Here is a 19,867-nt window from a genome sequence, read left to right on the forward strand (position 1 = left end):
AAATACCAGATGCCTTTCAGTGCACAAATATAGGAATTCATGCCCACATAAGGGTGCACACTGACTGTAATTTAGGATGTTTCTTGGGTAATTTGACCCTGCATATCTACGGTATTTACAGATTTATCTTTTGACAGCAGATCTATTGCATCTACCCAAAGTATCTGTTTATTAGAACTGGTCAGAAAATGGAGGAGGTGGCGGGGAGAGGTTTCCACTGAAAATGTTGATTTCTTTAAAAGAAATTGTGGCCCAAAAACGAAAAATTCCCAGTGAAAAAACATTTTAAAAAATGAAAAATGTAGATAGTTCATGTCTTCATACACCACGCCAAATTGTGCCCTCAATTACACATTCCAGGGGTGTCACTGAGAACAGAATTTAGTGGCCAAAGTAAAGCTCAAGCGCTATTGCCAGTCCCAATGATTGCTCAGATCTGCCACTTTATGAGAGTTAGAGACGTTCGTGTCTGGCCCTGTAGCTGGAAGTGCTCAGGCCCTTGACTCAATATTTGATCGACGAAGTTCTCAAGAAAATATAGATTCCAACAAAACTCACAGATGCTAAGTGAGTGAAGGGAGTCAGCACTTGCACCTTTCAGTGCTGCCACCTGAATGCACGCTACCCAAAGACTAAGTGTGAGCTATTTACTGAGAAACATTCCACAGCAATGTGTGGGATCCATGCTATGCTCTGACCATTCACTCAGTAATTCCACTGGAATCACGATACTCCATGGACTCCACTCATAGCAGACATTGATCATTCTAGTAGGTGCTCAGTGACAAACTTTAGATAGGAAGGTAGGTAGGAAGACAGATAGCTGGAGCTGGTTGCCATATGCAACCCATTTCAGTGTTAGTGCTATGGCTCCTCATACAAACAGAGCCTGGATTCAGTTTCTCTAGGATCAGGTCTGGTCAGTACTTGGATGGTGGACCTCCAAGTTTAACCCAGAAAATAGTAATGGTTCAATAAGCAGCAATTTGTTTGAGTATTCACCCCATACGTCACCATGCCATAATAAGTACTGCACTCCTGAAAGTACCATCTTTTAGAGCAGATGTCAGAATTAGATACTGACTTCTTAAAAAAAATAATCTGATGGCACTTTAGGAATGTTAATCTGAATGTTCTGGACATAACATGGAAAATTATATTCTACCTCTCTCAATTCACTACTCAGTCTAAACTGGGAAGTGTTTTTATTCATTTTCTGTCTTAAGCATTATTGCGTAGCATTGCTGTTCACTGTTAGCAGCTGACACATTCCATCCCAGAGTTGGTGCCAGTCAGTGGTGGATGAAGCTATTCCTGTACAAGGTATTTGACTATCCTTTGGTATTATTAATCGCTTGTCAATCCATACAGAAAAGTGGTTTGCATGGAAACTTCCTGGATCATCTGCTCCAAACTGCTGCCTTCCTTTTCTGTCCAAAACCCCACAGCATCAGGCCTACTTGGAGCAGTTATCAGCTAGAGCAGGGGCGGGCAAACTTTTTGGCCCGAGGGCCACATCGGATTTTGGAAATTGTATGGAGGGCCAGTTAGGGGAGCCTGTGTCTCCCCAAACAGCCAGGCATGGCCCAGCCCCGCCCCTTATCTGACCCCCCCCTGCTTCTCGCCCCAACGGCCCCCGCAGACTCCTGTCCCATCCAACCCCCCCTGTTCCCTGACAGCCCCCCCCGGGACCCCTGCCCCATCCACCCTTCCTGTCCCCGATAGGCCCTACCCCTGCCTGCCCCCACCGCCCCTTCCAACCCCTCCTCTCATTCCTGAAGACCCTCCCGGGACCTCTGTACCATCCAACCACCCCTTCTCCCTGTCCCCTGATCGCCCCCGGAACCCCTGCCCCTGACTGCCCCCCGCCCCCCCATCCAATCCTCCCTCTCCTTCCTGACTGCCCCCCAGGACCCCTGCCCCCATTCAACCCGTTCCCTGCCCTCTGACCACCCCAACCCCTATCCACACCCCCGCCCCGACCACCACCCCAAACTCCCCTGCCCTCCATCCAACCCCCCCGCTCCCTGCCCCCTTACCACGCTGCCTGGAGCACCAGTTGCTGGTGGCGCTACAGTCGCACTGCCCGGCTGGAGCCAGCCACGTACCGCGCAGCACGGAGCACTGGGTCAGGCTGGGCTCTGCAGCTGCGCTGCCCCAGGAGCTCACAGCCCCGTCACCCAGAGCATTGCGCCGGCGGCGGAGCGAGCAAGCTGAGGCTGCGGGGGAGGGGGAACAGCAGGGGAGGGGTCGGGGGCAAGCCTCCCGGGCCAGGAGCTCAGGGGCTGTAGTTTGCCCACCTCTGAGCTAGAGTGAGTAAACAAGGTTTGGTGGGCTGCTTCGCAGCCATGCAATAACTCTATCCCCTTACTCTAGGAGGGCATAGGAGAGAAAGGGAAGGTTCCATCACTGAAAAAGGACACGTTTTGGAAGCTTTAGTCTCTTTGCATTGAAAAAAAAAAGTTGAGGAAAGAGAAGGAAAGCAGGGGGAAAAACAAGCTGCCTAATTTTCTGCAGTACAAATAGGCCAGTGAAGTCAGTCTTTAAAGTGAAGACCCACCAAGCTCTTTATTCATTAGAACTGTGGAGTCTCAGAATGAAAATATCACTGGAGACTCATAACAAGCGAAGAGGAAATTAGAGGCCAATTTTCTTCCCCCAAAATTATTATCTAAGAGGGCAAAAGAAAGTAGTACCTGTGCTAAAGCAAGAAGGAGACAAATGTATTTTTCTTGGCTGACAGTTAAAGTCTAATTAGACTGACAAATCTTCTGTGCTTTTCTCCTTTGCGAGCTGTATGAGGCAAGATTCAGCCCCAGAGCCACACATTATGGAAGGACGTTAATCAAGATTAAAGGAGCACTGAACCTAAAGAAAATGTTCCTAAGAGGCCGTGTAGACTAGTGGTTAGAGTAAAAGACTGTGAGCCGAGAGGCCCTTTGCTGAGCCAATGCAGATGGACTCTTGACGTGAATAATGGACAGTCTTCCACCCCCTGCTTTGCATTGTTTATATAGAACTTTCTACAAGCACCTTCCAGTATTTTATGTTATTTGTTGGCATTCTCTGGCACTCAGCACCATTCCTGAGAGCTCGCACAAACAATTAATTAATTTACCCTCCCAGCTACTCCTGTGAGGCAGGAGAGTCTCATTATCCTCTTTTTACAAATAGGGAAACCGAGACACAGAGACTTGCACCAGTCACACGGTATGTCTGCAGCAGAGCACAGACTTCTTGATTCCTTGTACTATGCCTTAATAACGAGGCAATACTTCCTCCCTATTACGAATGATGTAACCTTTACTCACATACATAGTTTCTTCTTACTCTCTGTATCCATGGAACTACACCTGAGGTAGGGTTGAGACAGACCAATCCAGGTGATACCATTTTTCTCCTTATACTTAGATCTAAATGGTCATTAAACACACTGTGTTATTGGCCCTGGGTAAGTGTTCTATGGGGTCCAATCCTGAGATCCTTACCCAGTACTTGACTTCAAAAGGACTTTTGCTTGAGTAAGGACTTTAGGGCTAGTCTCAGTAGTGATTCTAGACCTGTCCTGGATGGAACACCCAGACCAAGGTCGCATAGTGAAGGTCTTCTCCAATGCTGTTTGAAGTGGCAACTCACTCAATAAGCCCCAAGCTGGTAAATATCAGTTTATACTAGCCAGATTGGCAGCAAAAGCCAGGAAAATGAAGGCCACCTCTAGCTAAGCACATTTTCAGACAGAATAGAAATCTCTCAAATCTACAAACCACAGAGTTCTTTCACATAAACTCCAGCCCTTTCCTAAATTAGGTAGGGAGGTCGGTGGGGTTCAAAGACTTAAACAATAGAAACAAGACTTCTAATTAAGAACATACCTGCTAGAAATAATGTGCCTCCTGACATGAGACAATGTCATGACACTCATAAAAATAGCCTGCACTCCAAGCAACTCACCTTAAGCAAGAGACAGCTGCTTGCCTCTCTGCCCTTTGTGGTAGCGTGGGGAAGCGGAGCTCCCAGAGAGGATATTATTAATATAGGAGGGCCTGGTGTGTCAGGGCCCTGCAGTCTGCAAGTGTAATTTAATACAACACACGTCACTTCTGAACAGACCTGTGCTTGAATGCAGTGCAAAGCCTGTATGTGAAAAGGTCAAAACAGCATTTGTACTCAGGGTTGCCAGACAGCTTCGTTATCTGGATGCAAAAATACTGTATTAACTGCTTTGAAACAAATAAAGAAACAAAACTCCTTTCCCCAGCTTTGGTTTTCAATTAGCAGGAAAGCACAATTCTGGGAGACTAAATGCATCTTCCTTCAAGGCTCCATTGTAACAGACAAGGGTTATTGCCATTTCTTAGTAGCATTAAGTATAGACTCGCCAATGCACTGTCCTCTATCCCACACTCATCTCACGTCCACTGACATAAATTATTGGCATCAGAAATGCTTAATCATAAAGGTGAAGTTATAGACATCACTGATGCTAAAGAAATCTTTCACACATGATGCTTCCAATAACATGATTTTCCCATGTCCCTCGTGTTGGCTAGTGATCCCACATTGTATCCCATGCCTGGCCCTTTACAGATTGAGAAGTGTGACTGTGGGTCTCTCTCTCTCTCTCTCTCTGTAGATTTAAAGATCTTTCCAGATTTCCTAGGCCCTTTAGATGAACCGCACACGAAAACACTTGTAGTGGTACTCTAAGTAATTGAGCAAAGGGAGCATCTAGGTGTGGCATTAGGAGTAGAGGATATTTTAGCAACTGTCAAGCCCCTATATACTGCATGGCAAGTTGGACTTAAATACTGCCACAGGTTCCCTGGATTTAGCAGTGCTCTGATATGTTAGACTGGAAATTCTGCAGCAGCTTCATATACATTGTGAAATGAAGGTTTTTCAATTACTTAAATAGGAAAATGAATACTACAATCAGGACAGAAGCCCCATACCTAATAGCAAGTGTAGCAACTTTGTAGCTATCTTAGTTTTTAATGCTGGGCTCGTCAATGTAGTAACTGAGTGCTAATGTGTTCTCTCAGGTGGCTCTATCTTACCCTAGCTGAAGAATGAATTTGCTTTATTAGATCTTTTCCATCTCTTATCTTTATGGTTGTTAGTGGTGCTGCCAAATTTCACAGCACTAATGATGACTATTGTGAGTCATAATTACCACAAGGCATCTGAAAACCACAGCTGGAGCTGCTGAAAACTACAGCTGGAGATGCAGCCCAAGTAGAAGAGGACAATTTCCCCCCACCTTCACCATACAAACAACACAACTTAAGCTGACAGAACCAAACAACTCTGCCCAAAGTGGGGAAAAGGAAAGCCATCTTGTGACATGATAGCAATAAACTGGCCTGCTCCTGAATGTAATGGAAGTACATATTGACTTTTATCTTCCTTTCAGTGGGTTGAGTGAAGTGTCAAGAGTTATTGCTTTAATATCAGCAGAGATGAGGCCATTTGTTGTGGTACGTGTGTATCCAGGAAATCACTGCTCTAACCATCTTTTTAGAGGCACTTCTACACTTTATTAAATCTCCTTGATGCCTTTTCAGCACACAGTGGTCTCGACTGGCCTAGTGAACTGCGGTGTAGATTAGGCAGGCAGCTTTCTGGGATATTTCTCCTTCAAGTGGGGTAGGATCATTTCCAGCTTTGCTTAGCTCACATAAAGTCCAATTCTGCTCTCTGTTACGCTGATGTAAATCTGTATAATTCCACTGAGGTCCACAAATTATGGCAGATCTCCACTGGAGCACAGTAACAGAGAACAGAATTTGGCTCACAGATGTTACTCTCCTGGACATGAAATCATACAAAGCCTTCCTTTAAAATTAGAGCTAGACACAGAGAAGAGAGAGTCCTAATTCCTTCACAATTTACAACAAACATCAACTAGACTTCAGATAATTTCCCCTCATGTAGTTGAGACTTTATATTTCATGCACCAGTGTTTGAGGCTAATAACTCAATTAATCCACCAACCCACTCCTGCCTGGATTTCTAGAATGCCAAGGGGGCCAGTACAGTGTTAAGCCTTAGCCTGGGTTTAATCACTTTCAATTGAATAGGAGTAAATGCCTCTGCAAAGATAATACCTCCAGCATAGCTAAGTAGAGGATTTTCATGTTTTCTCATCATACATGACCACGATTAGATGAAAAATTAAGAGAATGAAAATATAGACAAAAGAATAACCAGTCATTGATTAAACCTTCTGAATCAGTTAGAGCAAGCAGGGGATCTTATATCACCAGTTCTGACAGCCCTGGATTTCATTAAACCTGCATTTCCCAAAACCCACCAACATTAATGCCCAAAGAAAGTTGTCTCAAAGAAGCAGCTGTAATCAATGTAGGATATTATCTATTTGGACAATAACACACCTCCCCCACCCCTTTCGCTAATGGAACACTCTAGTTAAAATCATGGGCCAGATTCTTAGCTAGTGTAAATTGGTGTTGCACAGCTGAAGTGAATGGAAATATGTTGATTTTCATCTGCTGTGGGTCTGGCCCCATATATATTATAATGTCAAATTCCCTTACCTGTGTTATTAACCTCATCATAGGTTACTGAAAGAATTAATAAAAAGCTAATTCACTTTTCAACATCAGTGTTGGTTGTTTACATTTTGCCCTTTACTCAGTGTAGACCATGAGCAAACCAGACTGTTGATCAGTTTCTAATCAATTCCACACTCAGGCTCTGACACAAGAACAAAACTGCTGCAATTTTTTGGGTTACAAACACTACATCAGGACAGTTAAATCTGAACAAAAAACGGTTTCCAGTGGATTTTTTTAAACTCAAATTTAGAGTTCTGTTGGTCACAGAGTTTGGAAAAGCTTGTTTTTACAAAACCTAAATTTTGGAGGAAACTGATCTGACAGTGCCCCTTTCACATTATCCAATAGAAGGCTGTAAGATTAGCATGAATGGCTCGCTCTGAATGCTATACTCATTTGCTTTTTTCCACATTAAGAACTTCACGACTGCAGCAATACCTATGGCAATAATAATAAACAATAATCTACCCACATCCGATTAGGCTTTTGAAATTCCTTTAAGTGTAATTTTTCCCCCACACATCAACTTGGAGATAACATGGCCCAAATCATATTCTCATCTACACTGGTGCAGCATCGCTGATATAAATAGAGTTGCACCAGTCTGAGAGTAGAATTTGGACCCACTATTACATACATACCGAGTAATAATGCAGAAGTTTCTGCTAGTTCACCAGAGCAGAAAGGAGCCCAATTCTGTGTTGGTTTTTACCCTGTACAACCTCATGAAAGTCAACAGAGTTATATGGCCTCTAACTCAGTGCAGAATTTGGTCCAAGGGGCTTAACTAACAGGTTAACTAAACAATGAAGTATAAATAAAAATCCAACCAAATGGAGGAGACCAAATGGCTCACCTGGATGCTGGGTGGGGAGCGGTTTTTTCGGGTAGTTGTGGTGGCCATGGTTGTGGTGGTTTCCATGACTGTGGTAGACATTTCTGGTGGCATGGAGGTTGTGGGTGTTGTTCCAAGGATGGACGGGACTTCTCCAACCAGCCGGACACTTCCGTTGATTTTAATATTGGGGTTGTTCTCTGCTGCCATATTCAGCACTTTCAAGCCATTGTAATAGAGACCGGAGAGCTGGCCTTGGAAGGGACGCCCTCTGTCCTTCCCTCCAATGGCTATTTGCGCCTGGGTGTTGAAGATCGTTAACTGTCGTCCTAGTGAAGGGGGGTGAATAAATTATTGCCAGACATTTCCCCCCCCTTCTTTACCATACACTGAGTCCTGGCCAGAGTGGACTGAAGATAAGAGCAGGTTCCCCAGTGGCGGTGGTGGAGGTTGTTGGGTGGAAATGCAGTGCTGCAAATTTCTGTCTCAGACTCAATAGTAGAGATGGGCCTGAACACCGGCTCTAGAACCTCTCACTCTCACCTCCATACATACAACTAAACTCTGGGGAAGTTTGGATCCAACCATAGATCTGGATCCAAACTGAAACGCTGGCCCATCTTTCATTACAACCAATGTTTTAATCTGTTAGTCTCCTCTAGTAGCTTTTGGAGACTGAAAACCAACCCAGATGATAAAATCTCTCTAGGCTTAGCCCAATGTATATACACATATATATCTTTGATCTCTGAATGGTCAACGGGAAGGAGCATCTGTGAACAGACAGGAAAGGATAAGATACAGAGATACTCTAAGAGAAGCTGATCTTTGGACTGCATGGGGAATTTAGAATAGCAGAATGCAAGAGTCTGGGTTTGGAATATAGTTATCAGAAAGGATCAGGAATCTAAAAGTTGGAAACGCCAAACATGGACATTTCTGGTGCTATGAAAGAGCACAGTTCTTTGAATAGTGAACAATATAGTAATTAAGGTGATTAATTCTCACAACGCCCCTGTGAGGTAGCTCAGTGTTAATCCCATTTTTATAGATGGTGAAGTTGAGGCCTAGATAGGTTAAGTGACTTGCCCAAGGTCACACAGGGCGTGTCAGGTATGGATTTCATATCATGTTTGCAGAAGGAATGTACCTATTCAGAATGGACCCTAGAAACAGCTGCCAATTCTCCTAATCCCACAGACCATTCAAGTGACATCCAGACAAAATTGATTCATAAATATGGCCCACTTTTCCATGCTGCATTGGGTTGACTAAATTGAAGCCATGATTGTTGTGTCCAGTGCAAACGAAATGTTTGTTATCTCACTCTCTGTGTGAGGTTTTGGGGCATGCCAATGGAATCTGCTGAATTAACAGGGAACCAGACTGGCCAGAGCTCAGGAGGGTCATCAAAGCAGAGTCAAATCAATTATTAATGGATTATTCAAATATGTTTTCCCTCCACCACCCCTTTCTTACAATATGTGCACACGTCCCCATCCCTTCCCTCTCCCCTCTCTCACTCACCACTTTCTTTCTCTAGTCCAACCTGATAAGTGCAGAATGTAGTAGAGCATAGCCTATATCCCACTGTTCATTCCCTCAAAGCCAGTGGTTAAAGTAGATCAAAATAGGAGGGGGAGCTCACCAATTTTGGTGGTCGTCGTGACGGGTCTTGAAGTCAAGTGGTGATGCGGTGTTGCATCATCTTATGGTGACGGGATGGACCATGGGGAAGAGAATGGGGACAAGAGAAGAAATGTATCTGAAAGGAGTTCCTGTCCCCAAGGAGGGCGCTAGCCAGCCAAGCAAAAGTGTATGTGTATGTGTAATGTATGGAGTTGTGGGGGCGGGGTGCACATCCCTAGTGCTCCCCACCCCCATACCTATAAATATCAACATTTAGACTTGACCAGGATGGAGGATCTGTACTGATGTAAAATCGAAAAATAAAAATGGAGGGAGCACTGCATCTTTTCCCTGGAAAATGTTGAAATATCTGATGCATTTTCCTGCATTTCAGGAGATTTTAACTTACCAGAGGCAAGTTATGTTCCACTAAAACATCAACAAACATGCACCAAAACCACAGGCCCCCCACCATGTAAAACCAAAGTAGCTTATCCCCTCTCCTATCTCAAAGCATACTGGGTTCCTGTGAGCATCTCCTATCAAAATACAGCTTTCTCAAGCCCCCTCTTTGTTTGCAAACACTCCCCTGAGATCTAGTGCAAACAATAATGTACAGTTTGGCATCAAAGATACTGTACAACAGTTTATATTCTTGTGACTTACTGTGTCCCTTGAGTTTTCTTTTCTTCCTTATTTTATGTCACTCCACTCATTCCATTAGTGTTTCAGTTTTCCTATGACTACCTTGTTCCATCTATCACTCTGCTCTGCATCTCCGCTCTGCATCTCCTCTCCTCTCTCCCATATTCTCTCAATTTCCCATTATGTTTCCTCCCATGCTGCCCTTTCCTTCCTCTTCACTCACTTCCATCTTGTGTCACCAGTGCTTAATTTGTGGCAGGGCTGAGCTCCGGCACCACTAGATTTGGCAGTTCATAGCCCCGACTCATCTGGGTTTGCCGCATCAGTTATGAAAGTAAAAAAAATTGCTTGAGCCCTGGACACCTAATTGCTTGAGCCCCAGCACCTGTTTCATTACAAATTAAGCACCACATTCTTCCCGCTGCCCTTCCCCTCAGGGGGGTGTGCCTGGAGGGATAAAAGAGATGACAGGGCCATTTTGCTACACTTGAGATATTGTCCTCCTGTAATGGAGGGAGAGCTGATGAGGGACCAGTTGTTTCCATTTCTAACCCCTTCATATCGTGCAGCAGGGAACCAGGGTCTCCTTTTTCCTCTATCAACCTGGAGGGTAGGGAAGGGGGCTGGGAGGCAGATCTGAATGTAGTAGAGACAGATAGGGAACATCACTTCTCTTATCAGGTGTCGCTGTTTCTCCCCTCAGTGGTGGAAGACCCAGCAATTTCCTCAGCCAGTCCCTAGCTCTTCCTGCTGTTCCCATTTCAGATTCCAATGCGCGGTGAGTCCTTGCTGCCCCCACAAGTGATGAGAGGTAGCTGAGCTCCCCGAGCCAGGAAGATGAAGAGAAGTGGAGTGCTCTCTCTATGCTTTTAGTAGAGGAGGGTAGCTGGACTCCCTGATGCTCTCCTTTTACTTTAACCCATGCCCATAACACATCCTTACAACTGTCTAGGATAGCTCCATTTTCTTGTCAGAGACAACGAGTCACCACAACAATGTTGACACATATTCTACCTTCTTCACCACTTCTCAGTTCTCTCTGCCCTCTAATATTCTAGGAACACCTACCACATGGGCGTGGCCCCATGCCAGTAAAGTATGAACTTTATTGTGTTTTCCTTTTGAATAATGAGCTCTTCTAGTCCAAGAGCTGAACACAATGCATGCAGCTACTACCGAACACAGCACTGGTACTAAAGCTGTGCTTGCTAAAAGGACAATCACTTGTTGGGTTTCTCTATGAAGAGTCATTCCTAACTCACAACTCTGGTGTGAGGTGTCTGTACTTGAATAAGCATAAAGGAAGCAAGTGGATGAAATGAAAGAAAAATATCCAAAAGAAGAAATATGCAGAATTCCAGAGCCACGTCAGACCTCCCTTCTTCTAGTTTATCTATGGCTTGATTCTGCAATCCTTATTCACACTGAGTAGAACTAACTCTCACAAATTGTCCTTTTGACTCCAAAGGCATGACTTACCTGAATAAGTGCTACTCAATGTGAGTAAGCATTGCAGACTTGGATCCTTATTTTCCACCTAGCTCTCTACTTATTAGGCTTTTCTTATTAATAGGGGTTGCAAAAGTGGCAAATGTATGTTAAGATTTTCTAATTGTTGCATAAAACTTTGCACAACTCAAGGTTTTATGTCTCAGTGAACTATTTGTTCACTCTCTCATTTTGATTTCTATGCTCACCAAAAAAATTCTTACGAAGAATTTCCCCCTTTCAGTGTCAGTGAAATCTTAGGCGACAGTATCTGTTCCATAACGCTAAGTCAGAGTTTGGGGGCACTGTTAAAAAGCCTACTTCACATGAGCAGCAACTGGTCATGCAAGTAGGACCATTCAACTCAATGAGATTACTCATATGAGTAAGAATTATTTTCGTGAGCAAGGATTTGCAGGATCAGTCCTTTTGTCGTAGTGCTTATGGCTACTTCTCTTCCTCACCTGGTCAAACCCTTGAATGCTAGCAGGCTCAAATGCATTCTGTTGACCAACTCTGGTCTTGTTATCAATATATGCATTGAGAAGATTAATCCCAATTCTCCATTTCTTACTCACATGAATAATCCCAATGAAGTCAGCTGTATTCAGGTGTTACTAGGTATACTCATATGAATAAAGTTTGCAAGATAGGCTGCTTTTTATTAGATTTTTAAAATCCAGTTTATAAAACTAAAAATTAAAAAACAATATAAACATGAATACTTTTCTCCCTGTATTGGTCACACTGGACAGTAGCTTTAACTCTTCTAGTAGATGAACATTCAGAAAGGTTCTCTATTATATTGTTTCTCCAAGAATGAACTATATGATCATTCTGAATAAAGTGACAGTGCAATCAAATCAGCGCCATATCTATGGCAATTTTTAGAAATTCATGCTAATTGAAAATTGTTTAATCTTACCTTATTCATGCCAAGAATTCACACCTGGCAGAGAGCTATTCTATATGCTGTTTCTTTGATCAATCTATCCATCCATCAATTTATCATGCTGTATTTTGATAGCTATTTACCCTTTCACTCATCATCTTTACAAGGGCTTCTGACAAACGGCTTTCTTGATACATTAGGAGATGGATAGATGACCGGGTGGATGACTGAGTGGGTAAGTGAATGGACGAGTGGATGGGTGAATGGTTACTTATTAAATCTTTCCACTAAGTGGTAACCATGTTATTTAAAAGGATACATCCATCTTGGTATGGTGGAACAAAACTATATTCTATCATTGTCACACTGTCACAGTGCACAATGTCTTTATATCACACCAATTGCCAAGACTCAATTTTCTTTTATGTTAACAAAAACATTCTATATCCTTCTAGCACAAACACGCCCCATGCCCGTAGTTTGCCTGGGTTCTCCGAGACCAACTAGCTTAGACCCCATTGCCCTTTTGTGATTGTCTTTTAACAAAGCATCGTCATCCACAGAATAGCAAACCCCAGGTCAAAACTTTGGGATGGTTTACAAATGAAAATGCCTTGGCATGCTTAAAAGCTCAGACTTGGAGAAGCAAGGGCATAAAATAAAGGACTCAAAGAAAAACCAAAAGATTAAGTAAACAAAACAAGGACAGGTTTCTCAAGCACATGAACTGCATCACGGAGTCAGACATGCATCTGTTTTAACAAAAGTGAGGCAATCGTTTTCTTTAGTGTTAAAGGGACTTTATCAATTTGAAATTATTGAAACAAAATTATCCACTTTTTAATGTCAAACTTTAATTTTTTTAATCGGCTCATGCAAATTAACAGGGCAACCCGTTGAGACTCAATGAGCATTTTCTCAACACTACTCTCTCATTCTCTCTTTGTTAGTTGGCTCAAATGAAATGTTCTGTAAACCCCCACTGGCTAAGAGACCTATCCACCTTAATTGACCTCCTCCCACTGCTCTTAATGGGTTAATATTGCTCTACAAATATTTTTACTATAGTCACACATTGCACAGGTAGGGCTCCAATCCTGTGTGGTGGGGAATGCTGTCAGCTCTCAGTGAAGTCAATGGGAGCTGAATGTGCACGGCACTTTGCAGGATCAGACCCTTCACATGAAAATATTTTAATTGCAGTTAGCAAAGTTCCTCTAGTCCCCAACACAATTCAGGCTGGTGAGAGCAATTTGCTAAACCCCTGAGATAAGGAAGTGGAAAATACAATGTAAAGGGTATTTATCCATCTGACAGTATATTGCTTTTCTTCTCTGGAGTATTTTGGTAAGATCTGTAGTCTGAATCAACACAGAAAATGCTAGATTTGAGTCCAACCATCACCCCCTTTTATCAGCAGGAATTTCTTTAAAGGAAACCCAGAGAAGATTTTGTTCTGCTTTTCCTAAACTTCAGGGCATTGCAACTGTTATAAGTTATTTTTAGCATCACATTTAGGCTGCAGGGAGGAGATATGATTGTGTCTTAATCTCCAATATATCATCAAGGGCCTGATCCAAAGCCCAATGAAGTCAATGTGACTAATTCCATTGGCTTTAACAGGCTTTGAAATAGGTCTTAAGTGCATGAAATAATTTCCACCCCTCCACAAATTACTGGTATAGAACCAGATTCTATGCTGTTATAGACCCCATTTCAGCAAATCCCTTAAGTACATGCTTAAATCTCTGAAGTCAAGGGGAGTCAAGCATGTGCTTATGTGCTTTGATGAACTGGGGCCATGTGCCCATACATGGAAATCTATAGGGTTGCCTGGGGTGTAAGTTAGAGAAGAATTTGTCCCATAAATTACAAAAATAAAATAAGAAAAATGTTAAAACTGCACTTTAAAACCCTTCAAGTTTAACATAAAAAGACAGAACAATCTGTCTCTGTCTCCTTTATTTTAGTTTAAATGAAAATGTTAAAAAAATGTTTTCCCTACAACATTTTTTAAAATTGTTAATTATGTTAAAACAATTAGGAGACATGCAGCTGTAACTGCTAGCCACGCTAATGAAAGAAAAATCTTACAGGACGCGGTTTAACAACTGGGTTTGAAAAAACTTTTAAGAAAACTTTGATAATAAAAATATAGATGTAGTTTAAAAACAAATTAAAACAGGAAGATCATGCAGTGGTTAAATTGCCATAATACATGTTGTTGCATTTTGTTTTGTTTTAAGCGGTTCCTGAATTTTTGCTTGTTTGTTTGTTGTTACTTTTGATAGCAAGCTTAGAATTCCGTCCCTTTAACTTCATTTTAATAGCAATGTATTATAGCATGATTTATCAACATATGGCAGGTGGATGCTGACACAAATTATAATGAAAATTAAAACAGTCATTTATGCAGCAGGCGATTATCATTTAAGAAACATTTATTTGCAGGCTTTAAAAATAAGGGTTTAGAATCAAATGGGTTTAAAATGAAACTTTTAACGACTGTTACCTTTTTCCTGCAGCCACTCTTCTACGGGCCGGTTATATTTGAAGGGGATTTTCTGTTTTACCATTTGGAACCGTTCATTATCAGTGTTGCCTTTAAAGTTTAAAACACAGCTTAAAAAAAACAATCTGAAAAGTCAATGAAATCATTAAAAACATCCTAGATTTTTTTTGTTTTTATGAATTTATTTAATATGAATAAATGTATATATATAGAAAGAGCTTTATCTTCTTTAATGAGGTGGAGAAAAGCTATTCACTCATTGCCTGGAATTCTGGAAGGATCGAAGTGTTTAAATCTTAAGAAAAAGATCTCACTCTTTTGTCTACCTTAGTTAAAAGCCACAAATATCTAATTTGCAATGTGAGACACTGGGCAACTTGGTGATGTAGGCTGAAAATTTTGAAAAATATTATGGTCAGAGTATAACACTGATGGCAATATATGTGGTACAAGTTGTCAATTGCACAGGCATGTAGCCTCGGATGACGTTCTGGACCCTCTTCTAGTTGGTAGGTGAGAAGGTGGATGGGTGGGTGGGAGGGGGAGATACGTGGGGAAGGAGTGGAATACATATGGAAAGAGAGAAAAGGGACAGATTTGAGGCAAGAGATGTCAAAAAGACACAGCAGAAACAAACTAAGAGGGTCATAGGATGTGGGGATACAGGAGACATGGGAGGGAAAACAGGAATGGGAAGGAAGTGGCAACCAAACCTCCATAAAGGCTTGTGCCTACTTACCCAAGGCTTGGGCCTGCACCCATTGAAGTCAACCGGAGTTTTGCAACAAGACGGTCTAATGTGGTGTATTTTAGGGTTAGGGTCATAAAGTACAATATAAATAATAAGATGGGCTTAAACCAAACTTTGGATCTGAACTCCCAGAACCTCATGGTTGAGCCCAATCTCCAACACAGGGAAGCAATCAGAGTTTTGCTCATTGTTTCTTCTTCTTCTTCTCCAACCACAGACACTCTGTGACTGCCTTTATTTTTGATTTAATGTTTTATTTATGTTAAGACAATTTGATCAAATAAATGGAGTCAAATGGTTCAAGGTCAATCTCTCACGCTTTTGTTTAGGGCTGAAATGCACATACAAAGCAAAAGACCTTCATTAAAAAAATATGATAGCAAGCTAGGATAAGAGCTCATCTCACTGAATTAACACAATTGTAAACTGTAGTGCTATTGCTTGTTTGTTTTAAATAAACCTAAGTCCAGGAATCATGCCTTGGGGTGTGTTTGTTTCTAAATGCCACATACCCATCTGTGGTATAAGAAGGAATCAGTTAAAATGACTTCATATTTATTTGTTTATTCCAAATCAGATGCTAGACTCTGGTATGGCAATATAAAAACAGGACATTGAAAAATGTGTGACTAACAGCTGGCAAGATGCCCCACCCACTCAACAGCAGATGCCACCATAAGGGAAGCAGTGAGTGTTAAATCACACATGCTCCATAATCCTTCCTGGGCATGTGTAGCTTGGAAATGCTAACTGAGTAATGTACTAGCTGCCCTCTGCAGGATAAAATCAGGTAGAAGTGGTTTTCACCAACTACTGTCTGGGAGAGGGGGAGCTACTGCGATAGACATTAACAGGACTTAATCTGACAAAAATTCATGTTTGATATAGCGTAGAAGTAACGGTAAGAGAGATTTATTAAAAAATTTTAGCTGCATTTCCTTAAATTCAGAGGTAAAGCAGAAAACAACTTGGATTTGGTTAATACCTCCAGTCATAACACTTAACATACAAAAGTCTGGTTGCTAGGTTGGAGCAAAGGACAGACTCTCAGCCAGCTGGGCATGAAAAAAATCTGTTATGGGAAGATGACCTATAGTGACCCTGGAAAGTCAGCCATTTCTCTTCTTCCCTGAAGGAAGTCCATTGTGGGCAAGTGTCCTTTCACAAGACTGCTATGAATACTTCTCCAATGGAAGAAACATCCAATTAAGTAGTGGGCTGACACACAGTGCTCTTTGCTGTATATGCTCCTCTATCCTAGTCTCAGGTGCCTGCCAACCGTGACTGGCTTCTTTGACTAAACTGGAAAGGTAAAGTAAAATATTGGAAATGCACTCTATCAAACATGCTTCATATCACATTAGGAATGTACCATGGTGCCTCAGAATGACTGCAGAGACCGTCAGTTATCTGTATGCATATTCCCTGCACACCTAAATCATATCAACACCAATAAAGAGTTCAAAAGTCAGTCCTTTACTTTTATAAGCATATCTTCATGAACTGACATCTTAAGCCACATTCAATACTGGGACTGGGAAATGACTTGAGGAAGTGCTGAGAATATATGTACAAGAAACTAAACTAGACAGAAAAATATTCAGCAGCAGAACAAGAGTTTTATGTCTTTACATTAATAAGCATCTGCTGATTAATACAGACTGAGGTCATGGTCTTAATGCTTCTTTGTCAATCATGGAAGCCAGGTGTTTCTTCAATTTCTTGTTCTAACAGATAAACTCCTCTTCTGAAAGTCCTCATGCTGGTGGGGCAACACATACCAAGTCAAGGATGGTAAAGTATGGACCCCTGTGGAGAACTGGGGGAAAATGGTCTTGCTGTCCTTGGACGAATAGCAACAATGATGGATGTAGACACAATACACTATGGACACAATTCATTTCTTGGTGTAACATTTCTTATGACCAACTAGTAAGGCATTTTGGTTCTTTATCAGGCCTTTCATCAATGCACTATTCCTTTCTCCCCTACAGAATTTGCTCTATTAGTAATTATGTTTGTCTTCCTTAAGGGAAATTTGGTTTGCTGCAGCCAGAAAGTTTTCTCTGAGAAAGGACCGAGTGTGTACTGAGAGCCTGATACTATATCTATGCTACAGAGGCAATAAGAATTTAGGATGTCTATAGGAGTTGAAGTTAAAATTGTATGATTTGACCAGATATTAATTTGCCAAAATCTGAGGGGTGCAAAGCAATTGCAACTCTCATACGGCTACATAAATTCTGACATCCTTACTTTTTACTGACTCCTTATTAGGGAAAACTCCCATTGACTTAAGTTAGAGCTGACTCAGTTTTTACTCAGGAAACTTTCCAATAAAGACAATGGGAGTTTTCCCAGAATAAGGAGTATGGATCTAAGGATTTGGCCCAGTGGTAGTTACAGGTGCTCAGGACCTCTTTCCTTTTGCCCCAATAATAATGTATATTTCTGTTTTGGGGGGAGTGACTGAAAAAAAGGAAGAAAAATTACAGTCATATGAAATCTCCCTAATGCAGGGCACATTAGGCTAAGACAATTAGGTCAAACCAGTGTTGGAAGACTCTACACTGCTACGAAATTTGATTTTACGCTCTCCAACTTGAATCATCTTGTGCTTCAAATATCTTCAGCAAGGTAGGAAACTGTTCCAGGAAGAGAGGTTGGCAAAACTCAGGTGCGGAGGAAATGGGAAAGGGTGACAGAGTTATAAAGGGTAGACTGGATGAAATTGCTTCTATGAATCAATCCTAGACCTTCCTGAAAACCAGAAAGGGCATAACTATTCCCCACCACATCTTTAAAGATTTTTTAAAATCAGGTTTAAGTTTATGTTATTATTATTATTTTGTTTTGCGGACATAGCCTCCAATAGTAATATATATGTGAAAAATCATACCTTTAAAAGCTATGAAAGTGTGAAGGACATTAGAAAATTCAAAAAGGTTTAAATTAGCACATTAGTACCTGCTCTTAGCATCTATTCATGTTTCTGTTTTTTAAATTTTATCTCCTTTATCTCAGACATTAGTAAAAACGGTTTTAAGAACATGTGCATGAGAATGTGTTCATCGACATATCCCCATTTACCAGACTTTTTTAAAGAGCACGTTTCCCCTTGTTAAATGCATGGAATATTCAGCAGAGTAAGCACCATTACACACTCATAAATCTTCTTAAATTAATATTGATATTGAGTTGTGCTTTTAAAAACAATAAATTAATACAGAATTTAACATGAGAGTTTCTATAGAAAGTAACACAGGGTTTTCAACAGGAAATGATCCCATTTGTGATAAGAAGTGACCTCATCAGTCTTCAGGCTATAATAATGTTTCTCTTCAGATACTGAAATGTTAAGTGATGGCCTCTCATGAGACCTTAGTGCCATCTCTTTCTAGAAACCACATGTACACACCTTCCAACCCCCACAAAACAAGCAACCCTCACTCCTCTCAAACCATCCAGCCTCTTTTTTCTTTCTCGAGTCCAGCTCTGATCCAACATTTTCTTTGCAAAAAACACAGAGATGAATGGAGAGATTATAGTTTACTTTAAACAAAAATTAGACTCAATACTGCAGTCCTTTTGCATTAAGAATTCCAATCCATATGAAAGGACTGCAGGATCCCATTCATTATGAAAAGTTTTGGTGATTAGTTTTGCTACTTGTGGTCATTTGAATATGAATGGGTCTTTTTACCCATGGGATTTATCTGCTTAGCTTTTATTAGTACCAACAGAAATCGCCCATTTAAGATACTCTTTTCACTCCCAGCTATAAATCTGCATTATTTTCTGTAACATTTCTACTTTAATTCCATTACGGAAGTCGGCTCCCAGAGAAACATTCCTCCAAGTACTTTTTCTCCTCTTTGATTGCAAAAAATGTATAGCACTGTCACTTCCAGCTAGGTGCAGATTTGGATAAAGCAAATATTTGGATTCCACTGAGGATTTATATCTAGGACTAACTCTGATGTCAGACCTGACTCTGACTCTTTCAAGTATTACTGCCTACATGAAATTTGGCTTCAGTTTTCCTTCCAGACCCCCAGAAAGGTTCAGGGTTTCATGTTTAGGGAGGGTAATCACATCTCTTTAAAATTCTTCCCATATCTTAATCCCATTTAACCTACAGGATACCTGATGCTTGCACAATGGTCCAGGAAGGGTTGTTGAAAACTACCCCTGGGTAAAGTAGAATTCTCCTCCCAAACTCCCTCCTGAAAACTGCTAACTAAAATTTTGCATGTTATCTCATGGTTCCTTTAAGAAAACAAACAAGCTTTACTCAATTTAAGACCATTTCTAAATCAAAATGGGTTCTTGCGCCACTTAAAGTAAAAGAGCAATTCAGGCACTGACAAATGTTGCTTCTTGGTCCAGACACCAGTAATGATGATATACTGCTGCTACAGCGAGGAAGAGTGGCTCAAAGGTTCCAGTAAATTGCATTGGGCAGAAAGAAAGCACTTGCTTCCAGGTGGAATATTAATACAAGCTGATATGTTGTCAAGTCCGTGAAGATGCTAAT

General features: G+C 41.4%; 1 protein-coding gene across 19 annotated transcripts in view; it reads right to left on the minus strand.

Annotated features, from left to right (window-relative positions):
• The window catches only part of NRXN3 (neurexin 3), a 1,366,589-nt gene that overhangs the window by 130,122 nt on the left and 1,216,600 nt on the right, over positions 1-19,867 (minus strand). For 7 of the 19 annotated variants that reach the window (XM_065404046.1, XM_065404048.1, XM_065404055.1 and 4 more), the window contains 2 exons: positions 14,580-14,669; positions 7,435-7,742 (listed from right to left, as the gene is read on the minus strand). In XM_065404046.1, the coding sequence (XP_065260118.1) occupies positions 7,435-7,742; positions 14,580-14,669 (398 nt within the window). Of the gene's footprint in view, positions 1-7,422; positions 7,743-14,579; positions 14,670-19,867 lie in introns of all 19 variants that reach the window. The other 12 variants (XM_065404054.1, XM_065404060.1, XM_065404056.1 and 9 more) reach the window with 3 other exon arrangements.

Source organism: Emys orbicularis, chromosome 4, assembly GCF_028017835.1.
Source record: "Emys orbicularis isolate rEmyOrb1 chromosome 4, rEmyOrb1.hap1, whole genome shotgun sequence".
In the NCBI taxonomy this organism is placed as follows: Eukaryota; Metazoa; Chordata; order Testudines; family Emydidae; genus Emys; species Emys orbicularis.